At 41.8% G+C, this 13,541-nt stretch overlaps 1 protein-coding gene across 1 annotated transcript in view; it reads right to left on the bottom strand.

Moving 5' to 3' along the window:
• DGKK (diacylglycerol kinase kappa) overlaps positions 1-13,541 on the bottom strand; it is a 108,673-nt gene that overhangs the window by 23,408 nt on the left and 71,724 nt on the right. The window contains exons 9-15 of the mRNA XM_007991730.3: positions 7,866-8,049; positions 7,058-7,166; positions 6,152-6,291; positions 5,040-5,121; positions 3,234-3,325; positions 2,256-2,355; positions 1,052-1,280 (exon numbers count right to left, since the gene is read on the bottom strand). Coding sequence (XP_007989921.3) covers positions 1,052-1,280; positions 2,256-2,355; positions 3,234-3,325; positions 5,040-5,121; positions 6,152-6,291; positions 7,058-7,166; positions 7,866-8,049 — 936 coding nt within the window. The remainder of the gene's footprint in view (positions 1-1,051; positions 1,281-2,255; positions 2,356-3,233; positions 3,326-5,039; positions 5,122-6,151; positions 6,292-7,057; positions 7,167-7,865; positions 8,050-13,541) is intronic.

Here is a 13,541-nt window from a genome sequence, read left to right as displayed (position 1 = left end):
TTCACCAGCCTATATGTTGTATAGCTGAGATGCTTAGTCTCAGCCTGTGTCAAAGCTCATAGGTTCAATCTCTACCCCTACCAGGGAGGTCTTTTATTATCTCATAGCCACAAGCTACACCTCTAAATCTAACATATATGCTGATGGAGTAGACTGAGGGTTGGTTGTGACAGTTATGGCTACATCAGTTTAATCTGATCCCCACTGCTCGGAAACTAATTATAGAAATAGAGGCAAATTGACTGTTTAATCCTTCCACTGTGCAGAAGGGAGATTTTCTTTCTTTCTAGGAAACTTGGCTGAGGTTGTACCTGAAGGTACCAAGGCAGGGCAAGGCACCATGACTAAAAGTCAAGGGCCAGCCAAACGGACTTCCTTGCTGCATGGGACTTCTGCTCAGTTCCAATAGCTTAGTTAGAACACACTCAGTCTTATACCACCTTCTGATCTGTTTCTCAAAGTATTGTGGGAAAGAAGTGGTCAACAAAACATTCAATGAAGAAACTGAGGGAGTTGAAGAGTTTTCATTCTGAGTTGGGAAGTTTGCAGACTGTTGTGAGCTCTGGGCAATGGCAATTATGACAGAACTGTCAGGATCACTCTCAGGGCCCTTGTGCCTGATTAATACTGTGCAACACATACAGAGATGAACACCATTTTCTTTCTAAAATAGTCATAGGCTCAGTGGTTGGAAAGAAAGAGGAGCAGGAGGAAAAAAGTCTTACAGCTGGTGGTGGAAGCTGATAGAGCTTTGAATCAGGCCACTTAGCATCTATTAATATAATTGTATAGGATGAGTGTTGGTTTCCAAAAATGAGTAGCAAGAGTTGACTGTCTGGGAGGTAGGAGGAGGCAAAGGGGCAGCTTAGCAGGACTGAGGCTTTTCAAATCAGTAGTCTGAATATTGACTTTGTATGCAATATGAATGCAGAATCTAGACAACTTTTTGTAGCAGAGTCAGATAGCAAACCTGGAGTCAGTGAGACCAGTAAACCATCCTCTGAACTTTTTCTTTCCCCTACCTCAGTCACTACAACCCTGGCCACCTTACCTTGTTCAACTTGGAATATGATGAGTTTCAAGGATTTCTGGAGATTCTGGGCCTTTGTGGCCAGCTCCAACTTGCACTTGGCTATGTGGTCTATTTGAAGAACGAAGGGCTTCCTATCTGCCTTGCTGCTGTCTGCATATACCGTAGCACTTTTCTCAGCAGAAGTAGCTGCTGCCTCCTCAGCCAGGACATCGATCAGGACACTGAGCTTATCATACATTAAGTCACTCTAGATAGAAAGGAAGGAGACAGGTCTTTGTTATGAGGGACCCATGTTTGAGAGGACAGAACAAGGAGTGGTGGTGATATGGGGAAGGGTAGGGAGGGGTAAGAGTTATCCATAAATGCTAAGCATAGAAAACCACATTTGGGAAGATGAAGTACTTAGAGAAAGAAGTAGGTGGGTAGATGTGATGAGATAACCAAAGTGTGTTAGGAGATCAAACCCATATCATTTGTTTCAGAGTGGCCCCATGCATCAGTGTATATAGCTGAGTCTTTCTTGTGTCAAACAGGCCTATAAAACAATGTGTAACATGCAAACTTGAGGAAAGACAAACATTTCTGGATTTTTATGGGCATGCTCCTCTGGATATGCATGTGCCCCTGCTTAGGTGCTTCGTGGGTGTGTGTCTTTGTATGTGTGTAGCTTTGGGGACCTACATCTGCTACATGATTTAAGGCCTCGATTCTTAGCTCCATCACTTAATAGTTTGTGATCTGAGGCAAGTTTCTTAACTGCTTTGTGCCTCCATATTCTAGGGTAGTTGTGAGGATTGAATACATTAATACATTAAAAACAGAACAGTCCTCGACACAGAGTAAGTGTTATATATATAAATGTTGGCTATTGTTGTTGGAGGGGTGAATGTGAATGTATTTGTAGTGTGTATTCGTATGTACATACTTTCAAGCACGTTCTGGTGTACAGCCATGCACATACCTGCTTGATGTATACTTGTGTCTAGTTGTGGGCAGATGTTTGGCATGTACATGGTATGTGTGTATGCATGTAGAGGGCCATCCTTCATTTAGCAAAAGACGGAAGTTCAATGAGGTTGGACCTTCCTCATCAGGGAGGCTTAATAGCTGCTCCTCCTTTCCTTTCTTTTATAATTCCCAGTGAGAGGCATGTTTGTTTTTTATTAAAAAGGGGCCCTGGCTGCTCCACAAAGAGTGTAAGAGAAAAGGAATGGAAACTTACTTTCGAAATCACAGACACTATTGCTGTATTGTTCTGTTTTATCTGACCCCAGGCCTTTACAATATCAATCACAAAATCTTCTACGGCTGAACACAGGAATCTAGAAAGATAAGATAGATGGCACAATGTTACGTGAACCATGAGGCCCAGGGCCCTTCTCTCTTACGCCATCAGTCCCCATCTTCCTCCTGCTCCTCTCTCTCTTTCCTGATCTGTCCTCTCTCTCTCACCCTCTCCTCCCAGTCTTTTTCTCTCTGCTTTTTTTTCTGTACATATTGTGAAATATGTTCCATCCCTACTTTAGTCCAGTTTCATACCACTTCCCAAGTCAAGTACCTAAGAAAGCTTGACCAGCATTTCTTAGTACTAAATTCTGAATTTCCAGAAAAGAGAATTCACTTGGTCCAACTTGGATCAGGTTTTCACCCAGGGTCAATCAGCTATGTTTCAAGGGCCCAGCTAATTTAGTACAAATGATTATATTGGGAGGACTCTCCCTGTGGGAAGTTTTTCTCAAAGGAGAGTGTAGTTGACTGGGCAGGAGCCCCCTAAGAAGTCCCAGGAAGAACAAATGACCCATATATTTAGAAGGGGGAATGTGTTCCTCAGGTTATGAGAAAGCAGCTATTGGTAGATATTACAGAGACATTTCTTGATGTAAAAGATGGAAAGCAAGGTGTCTATACTATAGGAAGCTATGCTATGCTCTTAAATGGTCCATAATGTTGTGTTTCCCTACTATAATCCTCTTTCCAAATCTCTGGCTTGCAATTTTGACTTTTTGGAATAGCAGACAACTTCACCTCAATGCCATCTTTCTTTCCTAAACTTTTCATTCAGGGGGCTTGAGTTGGGAGAAATCTAATTTGGGAATATAAACATATATTTTCCTTGGCCTCAGCACCCTCAGCTATCAAAATGAGCCCCATGTCTGACCTGGGAACAGCCCCAAACGATGAGCGCCAAAGGAAGACTGACCTGGTTGCGATGATCATCTCTGTGGGGTACTTGGCCTTCAGGATTTTGTTCAACTCGGTGGCTGCAGATTCTAAGTGTTGGATGGCAGCAGCCTAGGGGTAAAAGGAGTTCTTAAGCCCTGGAATCTTAGTACAATAACACAGTGTGCTGCCCATCCTCATCCCCCGCAGCCTCATTGTTGCTTACTGACTCTACCAGCAACTCAACTGCCTCTCTAGAGATGATAATGATCAAAGAATTCTTGTTGAAGATCAACAGAGATGATCTTAGATCTATGCTCATTCTAAAAATTTAGATGTATTTCATTTTCTCTTAATAATCACAACCTCCTATGAAGGAGGTACTATTTCTTTCATGTTTCAAATGAACAAACAACCTCATATTACATAGCTAGTAAGGAATAAAGCTGGATTCAAATCTACATCTTTCCAATTCCAGAATGTAACGTCTTTAATAATATTACTACCAATAACAACAGCACCCACTTATATAGTACTGACTATGTGCCAGGCTCTGTTCTAAGCTACATGTATATTTCTTCATATAATCCTCATAACAACCTTATGAGATAAAGACTATTATTATCTCCATTTCACAGAAGAGAAAGCTGAGGCCCAGAGAAGGGAAAAACGATAAGTTTAGAGTCAGGATTCAATTCCAGGTAGTCCGGCTCTTGAGTCTGTGTTCTTAATTACAACTTTTACTCCTTCCTCTCTGTCACCCTTGACATTCAAACATCTACCAAGACCTGATAATTCTATTTTTTCAGTATGTCTCAAATGTATCCACTGCTATGCATCCCTGCTACCACTTTACCAGTTCAAATCACCATCATCTCTTGCCTAGACAATTACAAAATCTCCTAGCTTTTCTCTTTGCCTTTAGTCTTTTATTCCTTCAATTGTTTCTCCACATTCCATGGCACTCCTCTACTTAAACCCCTTCTCTTAGATAGCAGACTGGATAGATGACTGGATATGTGATAAAGCATGCACAGGAAAATGTCAGTAGTAGAACTACCATTTCAACTTTCATCAATGTAGAAATTTTCATAATAAGATAAGAAAAAAAATCCTTCTATAATTCTTATTGCTCTTGGGATAAAATCCAAACTTCCTACTGTGGTTTATCAGGCCCTTCCTGGCCTGGCTCCTGATTACTTCTCTAGCCTCATCTTTAGTCAGTCTCCCTGAATGCCCCCTCCCTGGCCCCTATGCATCAGCCATTATGAATGTACTTCAGTTTCGTGAATATTCCATGCTCTCTCTTGTCTTTGGAACAATACACGTTGTTCCATCTGTGTGGAAAAACCCTCCCCTTTCTTATTCTCCTGGTTGTTAACTCTCTCTGGATCTCAAGTCTCTTCTGAAATGGCACTCCTCCTGAGAAGCTTTCCCTGAGTTCCCCAGACTCAGATAGATCTTCCTGCTATGTGTTCCCAACCCCCTCTACTTCCTTATATACTAACACTCATACTACTTGATTAAAACAATTTATTTTTCCATCTCTTCAAGTAGACTATGTCATTATTATTTACCCACTAGCATATAAGAACATCTCCTAGAATAATATCTCACATAAAGTAGTTACTCCGTAAATATTTTGAGTGAATAATAAATGGGTGAACGAATTATATCCCCAATGCCTAAAATAGTTCTTGGTAAACAGCTGCTGACTGACATGTCACCAACCCTCAATGATCTCATCCTCATCCATGGACAATGCAAACGCTTCTCTCTGGGTTTTGCCAATTATTTCACTGTGTAATAAAGATATTGGTCTGAATTACAGCTGGACAGTGGTTACCTCAAATTGTGGTACATCCATTTCAATCTGTCCTTTTAGCAGTGGGGTTTGTCTGGGAGTCTCACGAATCATCACACTCCATCTGAAATGAATTTCAAAGATGGATATTTAATGGTCTGTTTCATCGCTGGTAAAAATTAATGCTTCAAAGGTGAAGATAGAAGTAAAAATGTTTATGTGGTGGGGGAAGTGGGTTGTAGGGGGTGCCCAAGAAATCTCTGGTCACCTGATCTCAAGGTATACCATAAGAGGAACCTCTGTCTTATGACTTCTATAGGCCAGTGTGATGGAAGGAATTCCCTTCCCTTTACAGGGTTCTCAGAGAGCAGTGCTTCTTAACCAGAGGTAACCATCAAGATCATCTGAGGTTCTTTTGTACAATACACATCCCAGGGCCCTGCCATGACCTACTGAATCTTTGTGGTGGGGCCCAGGTTGATGTTTCTAAAAGGCTCCCCAGGAGATCCTTATGGGCAGCAATAAATCAAATGTTCATATATGCACCAGCATAGAAAGTCTTTTTATCCTCAGGAAATAGGATGGTAGTACTCGCTCTTCTCTAGAGCAGTGACAATGGAAGCAAGTTATTTCTAAACTCAACCTTCATCCCTTTTTTAGTTTCTTTGAAAATCTGATGAAATGATAGACTTTTCCCCAAGAGAGAATATGCTTAAACAGATCATTGGCTCTGCAATTTGAAGAAGGTTCACAGAACACTTGAACTTTATCCATGGGGCCCCTGCTCTAGAATCCTTTATTTTTTTTGGTGTTTTTGTTTTTGTTGTTGTTGCTTTGTTTTGTTTTGTTTTTTTGAGGCGGGGTCTCACTGTGTTGCCCAGGCTGGAATGCAGTGGCGTGATCATGGCCCACTGCAGCCTTGACTTCCCAGTAGGATCCTTTAGTTTTGAAGCGGGGCTTCAATAATGTTTGAAGGATACATGGTAGACCCTGGCTTCCCAAGAGATAAGCCCAACCCAACCCACAAATGGCTCTGCACTGAAGCCAGAAAGGAAATGAGGCTCTATCAGAGAAGTTAAAGTAATCCTGATTGAGGTGATGTAACTGATGTGGGACAGGAAGAGGCACAAGGGCCTGGTCTTTCGGCCACTTACCTGTCTAGGATCCTCACACTAGCCTGCTCCACTCTGTTGAGGATGTCCAGAGGTGACTTGCTTTTGTTCCAGAATGCACCCCAGCCCAGGACACGAGCCAGATCATTGCCGGTTCCAAGTGGGATGACTGCCAGCTGACACTGCAAGAACAAAAGGAGACACCCTTTTCAGACAGTCTTTCTACCAAGCTTCACCCGTGGAAGAACCTAGAGGGTACTCTTTGGGAAGAATTATGGTCTTAAAGTCAGTGGATTTATGGGACTTCAGATTCTGGGGACAGTAATGAGAAGATGTTTGCAATTGGGTGAAATTTTCCCTAAGGAGTTGGACCCCAGTGTTAACAACACAGAATCTACTAAGTAAAGGGAAAACTTGCTGGAATATGACAATATTCATGGCCATGCTTATAAAAGAGAAATATAGCTGTGAATTTCTATCTGGGCTGGGCCAAGGGAGTAAAGTACGTCAGGAGACAAAGCTATTGGAGTGAGAAGAGCAAGGGGCTGCCTAGGGACAGCAAGGAGACATAGAGGAAAGTTTCTGCCACTCTTGAACTCAAGGAAGAAAATCAGTGGGCTCAGGAGGGGAAGGAAATTCGGGACTCAGTTCTGTCTAAGACCACTTCTGTTTTGTTTGCTCTCCTCTACTTCAACTCAACTCTTCACTTTGAAGCCTAGGGAACAGAGCACTGCTCATTCTTTCTGTCAATGTCACACAGATAGACAACCAGAAAATAGTCTAGATGAGGAGGCTTAGATTGGGAATCTACCAGTCAGGCTGAATATGAAACCTGGGGGAAATATATCTTACAGACAGGGAGGGCAAAGACTTGGGACTTCTTGGGATGGGCAGTTCACACCCCTACTCTTTCTAGCAATGGCTAAACTGAGTCACCCAGGGACTTACCTTTTCATGTAATCCAAAGGCATCAATCAGAGATAAGACCCAGCTCACGCTGCCATCTCCACCACAAACCAGAATGCGAAAGCGAGCAAAGTTCTTGAACATAGACAGCCTGGAAGGACAAAAAGGAAAGGGGGTCATTTCATGAACAGCTGAGTTTTGTAACTTTTCCCACAATATAAGATTGCTGCTTTGGCACTCTGCTAACAGACTACCTGCCTTCTTTCCCTTAACCCTTATCTCTCTGTGTATCTAAGACCATAGACAATCCCAGAGATCAGGCTTTGCCTCAACTCATTTTCTTTCTGTGCCCAGCTTTGCTCTGGAAAACACTAGTAACCTAACCAGACCCATTTGCTGAGGCCCAGGAAGATGCCTTGCATGGTGGCCAGTGGGCTCACAGGAACCAGGACTGAGCAGCCAGATGATCCCAAAATAAAACAGGTCTGTAGAGGAGATATATCTATTTGGTCCTGGGAAAGAGAGTGGCAGGAAAAGTAGACAGCAGTGTCCATTTGTCTCTTTCTCTGAGGTTAGGAGGTGTAGTTTTACGTTTTCCAACCAAAAAAGATAAAGCAAATCTGAGAGGGGCTTGGACCTGGGCTTGAAGGGATTTCTGGGAGAGGGCTAAGAGCCTTCCTACAAGCCAACCCAAAAGGCTCTGGAGTTATGCATTTGTGTCCTGACTTGAGAAAATAGATCTTTCCTGCCCAAATACAAGAACTGATTCCAAGAAACCTATCCTGGTTTAGAATGTATAGAGGGAAGACTCCCTTACGTACCCAATCATACTCATGGGGTACATGCTTACCCTGCTTCAGGTCCACCCTTCAATAGGTCGAACACTTGAGATGGGTTAAGGTATTGCTTGAATTTTCGGAGGAAGACGATCCCCTGATGATCGCCACTTTTGGAGTTGATGAAGATGAGCAAGGGACATGAACAGGCTGATGACCAATCAAGATTCCAGAAGTCCGAAGATACTACTAATTGGCCTGACACAACGAAAAGAAAAAGAAGAAAAAAAAGAACAGACCCGTTGAGATGGAAACGAGACATGACTTAACATCACATTTTGCAATAACTTTTTGAGTATGAGTCTCAGTTTTTTGCGAATGAGGAGCAGAGTCAAGATACCACCCAGAAGGGCTTAAAAGTATTTGTCCAGCTGTTGTCAGACAAATGACATTTGCTGAGCCACTACTACATGCCAAGCATCATGCCAGATACTGCTAGGGGTATAGTCCCTGCCTTCAAGCTCAGGAGAGAGGCTCATACACAACAGTATGTTGGAACATAAGGAATAAAGAAATTGGTGCCACAACCAAGGATTAGTAAATCTGTGAGGAAACTGAGGAAGGAGAGGATTGAGAACCCAGGAGGAAGACCAGCACACAACTAGTCCTTTCTCTGCCCAGGATACCTTAGTTCTTATAGTGAGAAGATACTAGGTCAGGAGAAGTGAGAAGGAAAGGCTGTCATTTAGCCAGGAGCTAAATAACAGAACATATCGATGTGGGATGAAGCAAAGAACTGTAATCACTTCTCTAAGGCTGTTGCAGAGCAATCTGTATTATCTCATCAACTTCCCCGGGGGAAACAAGACTATAGGAAAATTATCTGAACAAGGGAGAGGCTTTTAATAATCCCCAATATTATAGTTACCCATGGAGAAGTGAGGTTATAGCAGTCTAAATAACCAAGGCCTGCCAACTCATGCTGAGTCTCAGAGCCTGTTGGCAGGGAGACAGGCAGTGTGCAATGGCCCCCTAAGAGATGCTAGACAAATAGTGAGCCCCTAGACCTCGGAGCTGTGGCTTGACAGGGATGCCTCCGCAAAAATAAATACACAGGGCAAAAAGCATGTGGCTCACTCCTCAGCAGGGGTGGGAGGAGGTGGGTTGAGAAGATCCATTTGTTTTAGCTTGGGTGGAAGGGAACCTGAAGGAAATCTACTTGAGTAGGTTTCCTCTATGGGCCAATTCCCACTCACTGGCCAGTGGAGCTTGAAGGCATCCTAAGCCAGCTAGCCAGTCATGCACCAAATTTTTAGGACTTGACAGGCCTGACAGCTACAAGGGAGTCTTATAGAAGCTGGGTCCCCTCACTAGCATAGCTCAGAAGTAGTTACTTTCCCTGAACACATTATCCAAAAGTAGTACCCCTTCCAACTTATTTTTACTAAAGTAATATGTTGACACAATGGTAGTTAAGACGCATTAATCCCTTCATTCAATAAATATGTATGGAGGGCATTCTCTGTGCCTGCTTTACGTCCTGAGAATACAGTGGTGGACAAGATCGAAATAGTCCCTACCCTTGTGGAACTTATATTTTAATGGAGGAGAAAGACCATAACAAATAATTATAAAAAAGAATTTGTCATGAAGAAAAATAAAGTAGGGAAAGCGGGTAGAGATTGTGTTATTTTAGACAGAGTGGTCAGGGATGGCTTCTCTCAGGAGGTGACATTTGAGATGAAACTTGAATGAATGCAGGAGTGAGCAATGCAGATATCTGGGGGAAGAGTTTTTTGGGGGGTAGGAAGAAGAATAAGTGCCAGGACCCTGAAAAGGGAGACTGTCTAGACTGTCTGAGGATCAGTGAAGAGAATAGTATGGTTGTTGTGAAGTGAGTGAGGGGGGAGTGGCAGAAGATGAGGTCAGAGAGGTGACATGGGACAGATTCAATGGCAACAAGATGTTAGAGGAAGTAGTGCAAAAATAAGCAGAAGACTGTTCAGTGTGGACTTGAAACATTACGAGTCAGGTCTTAAGATATTTAAATAAAATAGTCAAAAGGTGTTAACTTTTTATGTGCTTGCTCCCCTACCAACCAACAATGCAGGCCCCAATTCATGGCCTAGCCCAAAGCTTACCTCTCCCTTGTTTTAGAACCTGTCTGTGCTCTGTGCTTCCCTTCCTCACTCTGCAACCCTCTATCAACACCCTCTAGGTGAGCATGTGACTTTGGGTATGCACCCTAATTAAAGGACTCATGGAAGCAACTTCTTGCCAACATCTAGTGGCTCTCTGAGGTGTGCTTGGAAGCAAGCACTTTCCCTGCCAGAGGTCCTGGAATAAACCTATCTATGCCCCCAATGTTTTTGTTTTGTTTAGTGTCAAAGGCCCTTTGGGGGCAGTTTCCCTCTAACGGTGAGACAGCAGTGGCAGTGAGACCAACCACTGTGTACTATTTGGGCCTCAGTTTCCTTATCTTCAAAATGAATCATTCAAAAACTTAGTTTCCCAGTGTTTAGATGAAAATGAACCTTTAAAAGCCAATCATTATGTTCATGAGAAATAGAAATATAACTTGGCTCCTAAAGATGAGAAGATGGTCAAACTTACTCATAACAAGAAATATGAAAATTAAAACTAGACCATGTTACCATTTTTTTTTTCTTGTCTAGAACATTGGCAAAAAAAAATTACAAAAACAAACAAACAAACAAAAAAACAAAAAAACACACTTGATTGGGGAGGCCATGGGGGAATAGGCACTCTCATAGACTAAGAATGGAAGTGCTGAGTGACACAAGCCCTATGGAGGTGAATTTGACAGTATCTATGAATAAACTACAGAGGCATATGCATTTTGACCTAGTAATTCTATTTCTTGGAATTTTTCATATAGACGTGTATGTAAAAGGATATGTATGAGGCTGTTCATTGTGGCATAATTTGTAATAGCAAAAGACTGAAAACTACTAAATTATTCATCATAGTGGACTGGTTAAATATGTTATGGTATATCCATATAGTGGAATATCTTGCAACTGTAAAAAAGAGCAAGGAAGCAATTTGTTGATATGGAAAAAATCTCCAAAATATACTGTAAAGGAGAAAAAGAGCAAGGTGCAGAACAATATGCATAGTATTAAAAGGAGTGGATAAGAATATCTATTTATATTTACTAGTATATACATGAAGAACTACTGGAAGGTATTTAAGAAAGTAATGGCAGTATTGAACTGTGAGTGAGGATATGGGGGCTGTAGGAGATTGAGAAGATCAGAGAAAAGATAAAAGATAGCAGCAAGAGTTTTCATTAAGTATTATGTGTATATATGTATTTCTTTTTTAAAAAACTGAACCATGTGAATATATTAACTAGACAAGAATTAAATTAAGAAGTAGGAAAAAAGAATTACACTAACGCTGTCCATAAATGAAATAGCCATGAGGGTATAAACTAGAGTGAGCATAGGAAGCTTAGAGAGAAAATTCTGTAATTAAGGCGACTTGAACTTTAGCATCAAACCTCATTTGGTCACAGATGGGAAGACAGTGGGAAGTAGCCCCGGCAGGAAGTCAGTCCCAGGAGACTACAGGGGCAGCCCCATCTAGCATTTCCCCCTGAGGAAGGGAATATCTGAATTTGAGCAAGGCCAAGTTTGTCAAGAGAATCTTGTGAACCAGGTGACAAAGATGGGTGCCACTGAGGGCAGGAATATAATAATGTTAAGAAGATTTATAACCAGTAAACAATCCTTTCCACAAGGTTGCTTTTGAATAGAATTATGTTAATCATAAAGGAGTGTCCAGTATTATTCCACAATTTTAACTGACAATTCACATGGAAACATAGAGGGCTGGCTTATGAACTTTGAAGTACTCAAAGCTGGAGGAAGAGATACTGGATGACAGAATCAAGATTGAAAAATGACCTTGACAGGCTGACAGGTCAAAGTCCAGGGATGAAATGTAAAGGGAATAAATGTGAAGCTTGCCTTTTAGGCTCAAGGACATAAATTGTACCAGAACAGGACAATACGAACTTGACTTGGCAGCATCAAGTGTGAAAAGAGCTTAGGGGATTTAGTTGACTTTAAGCTCCTGATGAGTCAACGGCCTGAAAGAACCTTTCGAAAAAAGCTCATGTTTCTTTGAGCTGCATTAATACAACCACAGCACCCTGAACAGGGAGCTAACTGTCCCACTCAAATTTATTCTGTTCACTCCACAGAAAGATGCGAAATTGGCATAGGTTGGCTTACCATTCTCTTCCTGTACTTTAAAAATCCTCCTTTACTAATGTCAACTAATTTAACCTTCATGACACACCTGAGTACAATTATTATTCCTTATTGGCAGAAAACAAATGACAGATTAATCACAGAGAGGTTAAGTAACTTGTCCAGGGGCACACAGTAAGTGATAGAGTGTGTTTCTAGGACTAGTAGTATCAGCAGCATCCGGGACTTGTTAGAGATGCAAACTCCTGGGCCCCACCCAGATCTACTGAATCAAATGCTCTGGGGGTAGTGTTTCAGACTGTCTGAAACACAGAAATCTGTGTTTTAACATGCCTTTCAGATGCTTCTGATACAACAACCACTGCACTTCACTATTTTTTCTCCATATGAGCCAGTGCTGCTATCTTAGTCATCGCTCAGCACTGAGCCTTACATACAGTAATACATTCATTCAGTAAATGTAAATTTATTAATGGATTCGTGTAACAAATCTTGGCTGTGCGTGTACCATATACCCAGGTCTGAGTCAAGTGCTAAGGATACAGAGAGTTCACAGGCTGGGGTGGAAGATGGACACCATTATAACGTCATGTGTTAGGTGCTTTGAGATATGTGTTCTTGGTTTATAGTCAAAGAAGTAATTGATTTGTTTGGGAGAGTGGGAAGAGGCCATTACAGAAGCTGTTAAACAGAGAAGACAATGTTTGATTTTGAGCTGGACCCTAAAAGATAAGAGAAGGAATTTACCAAGCAGACTGAATAGGAAAAAGGGATAATTGGAAGGAATTCTCAGAAATTAGAGTCTATTGACTGAATAAATACATGTGCGAACAGATGGGTGTGACTCAACGCTAGCAAGGCCTTTCTCGGAAAGTCATGAGCTAGATGCCTTCATGACTTCAGCTGGGTGCTGAAGAAAGGATTCTCTAGCTCAGCCAGGGGGCATTGAACCAGACCATCTTTAAGGACCTTACATCGCTAAGATTCTATGACTGGAAGATGCAAAAGATTCCTCTGGGAAGGGACCTTCCAGTAGGAAACTTACCCATTAAAGGGCACAAGGCCACAGCCGAGAAGCCAGAAAGAAAGAGTCAAGAAGATAGGGAAGCCTTGAAAGACACTTCTAAGAAGTTCCAGGACAAGTAGCGCATGACAGAAAGAAGTGTTGGCAGAGAGGGAGATTCAATTGGATCAAGAATGCAGATCACTAGGAGGAAAAGTTAAAAGCTAACTCATGGGATGTTAAATAAGACACCAAACAAAAAGAATAGATTAGCCCAGGTGCTCCTAAGCAATAATATCGTACTACTGGTGGAAAGAAAAAGAAAGTAACAGTGCCATCATTTGAGAAGCTACAACAAGCATAAGAAGTGATATAGGATAGGAAGAAATAAATTTTAAAAACACCAACGCAAAGACAGGAAACACAGAACACGTTTGGCCCAGTTACAAAGGAGAGGCGGCAACCCTCTTAACAAGTATTTAGGGTCATTTGTGGCATGCTGAGGT

The sequence above is a fragment of the Chlorocebus sabaeus genome, chromosome X (assembly GCF_047675955.1).
Source record: "Chlorocebus sabaeus isolate Y175 chromosome X, mChlSab1.0.hap1, whole genome shotgun sequence".
NCBI lineage: Eukaryota > Metazoa > Chordata > Mammalia > Primates > Cercopithecidae > Chlorocebus > Chlorocebus sabaeus.
The sequence above is the reverse complement of the archived record's forward strand: the minus strand, read 5'-3'. Positions and strand labels throughout refer to the sequence as shown.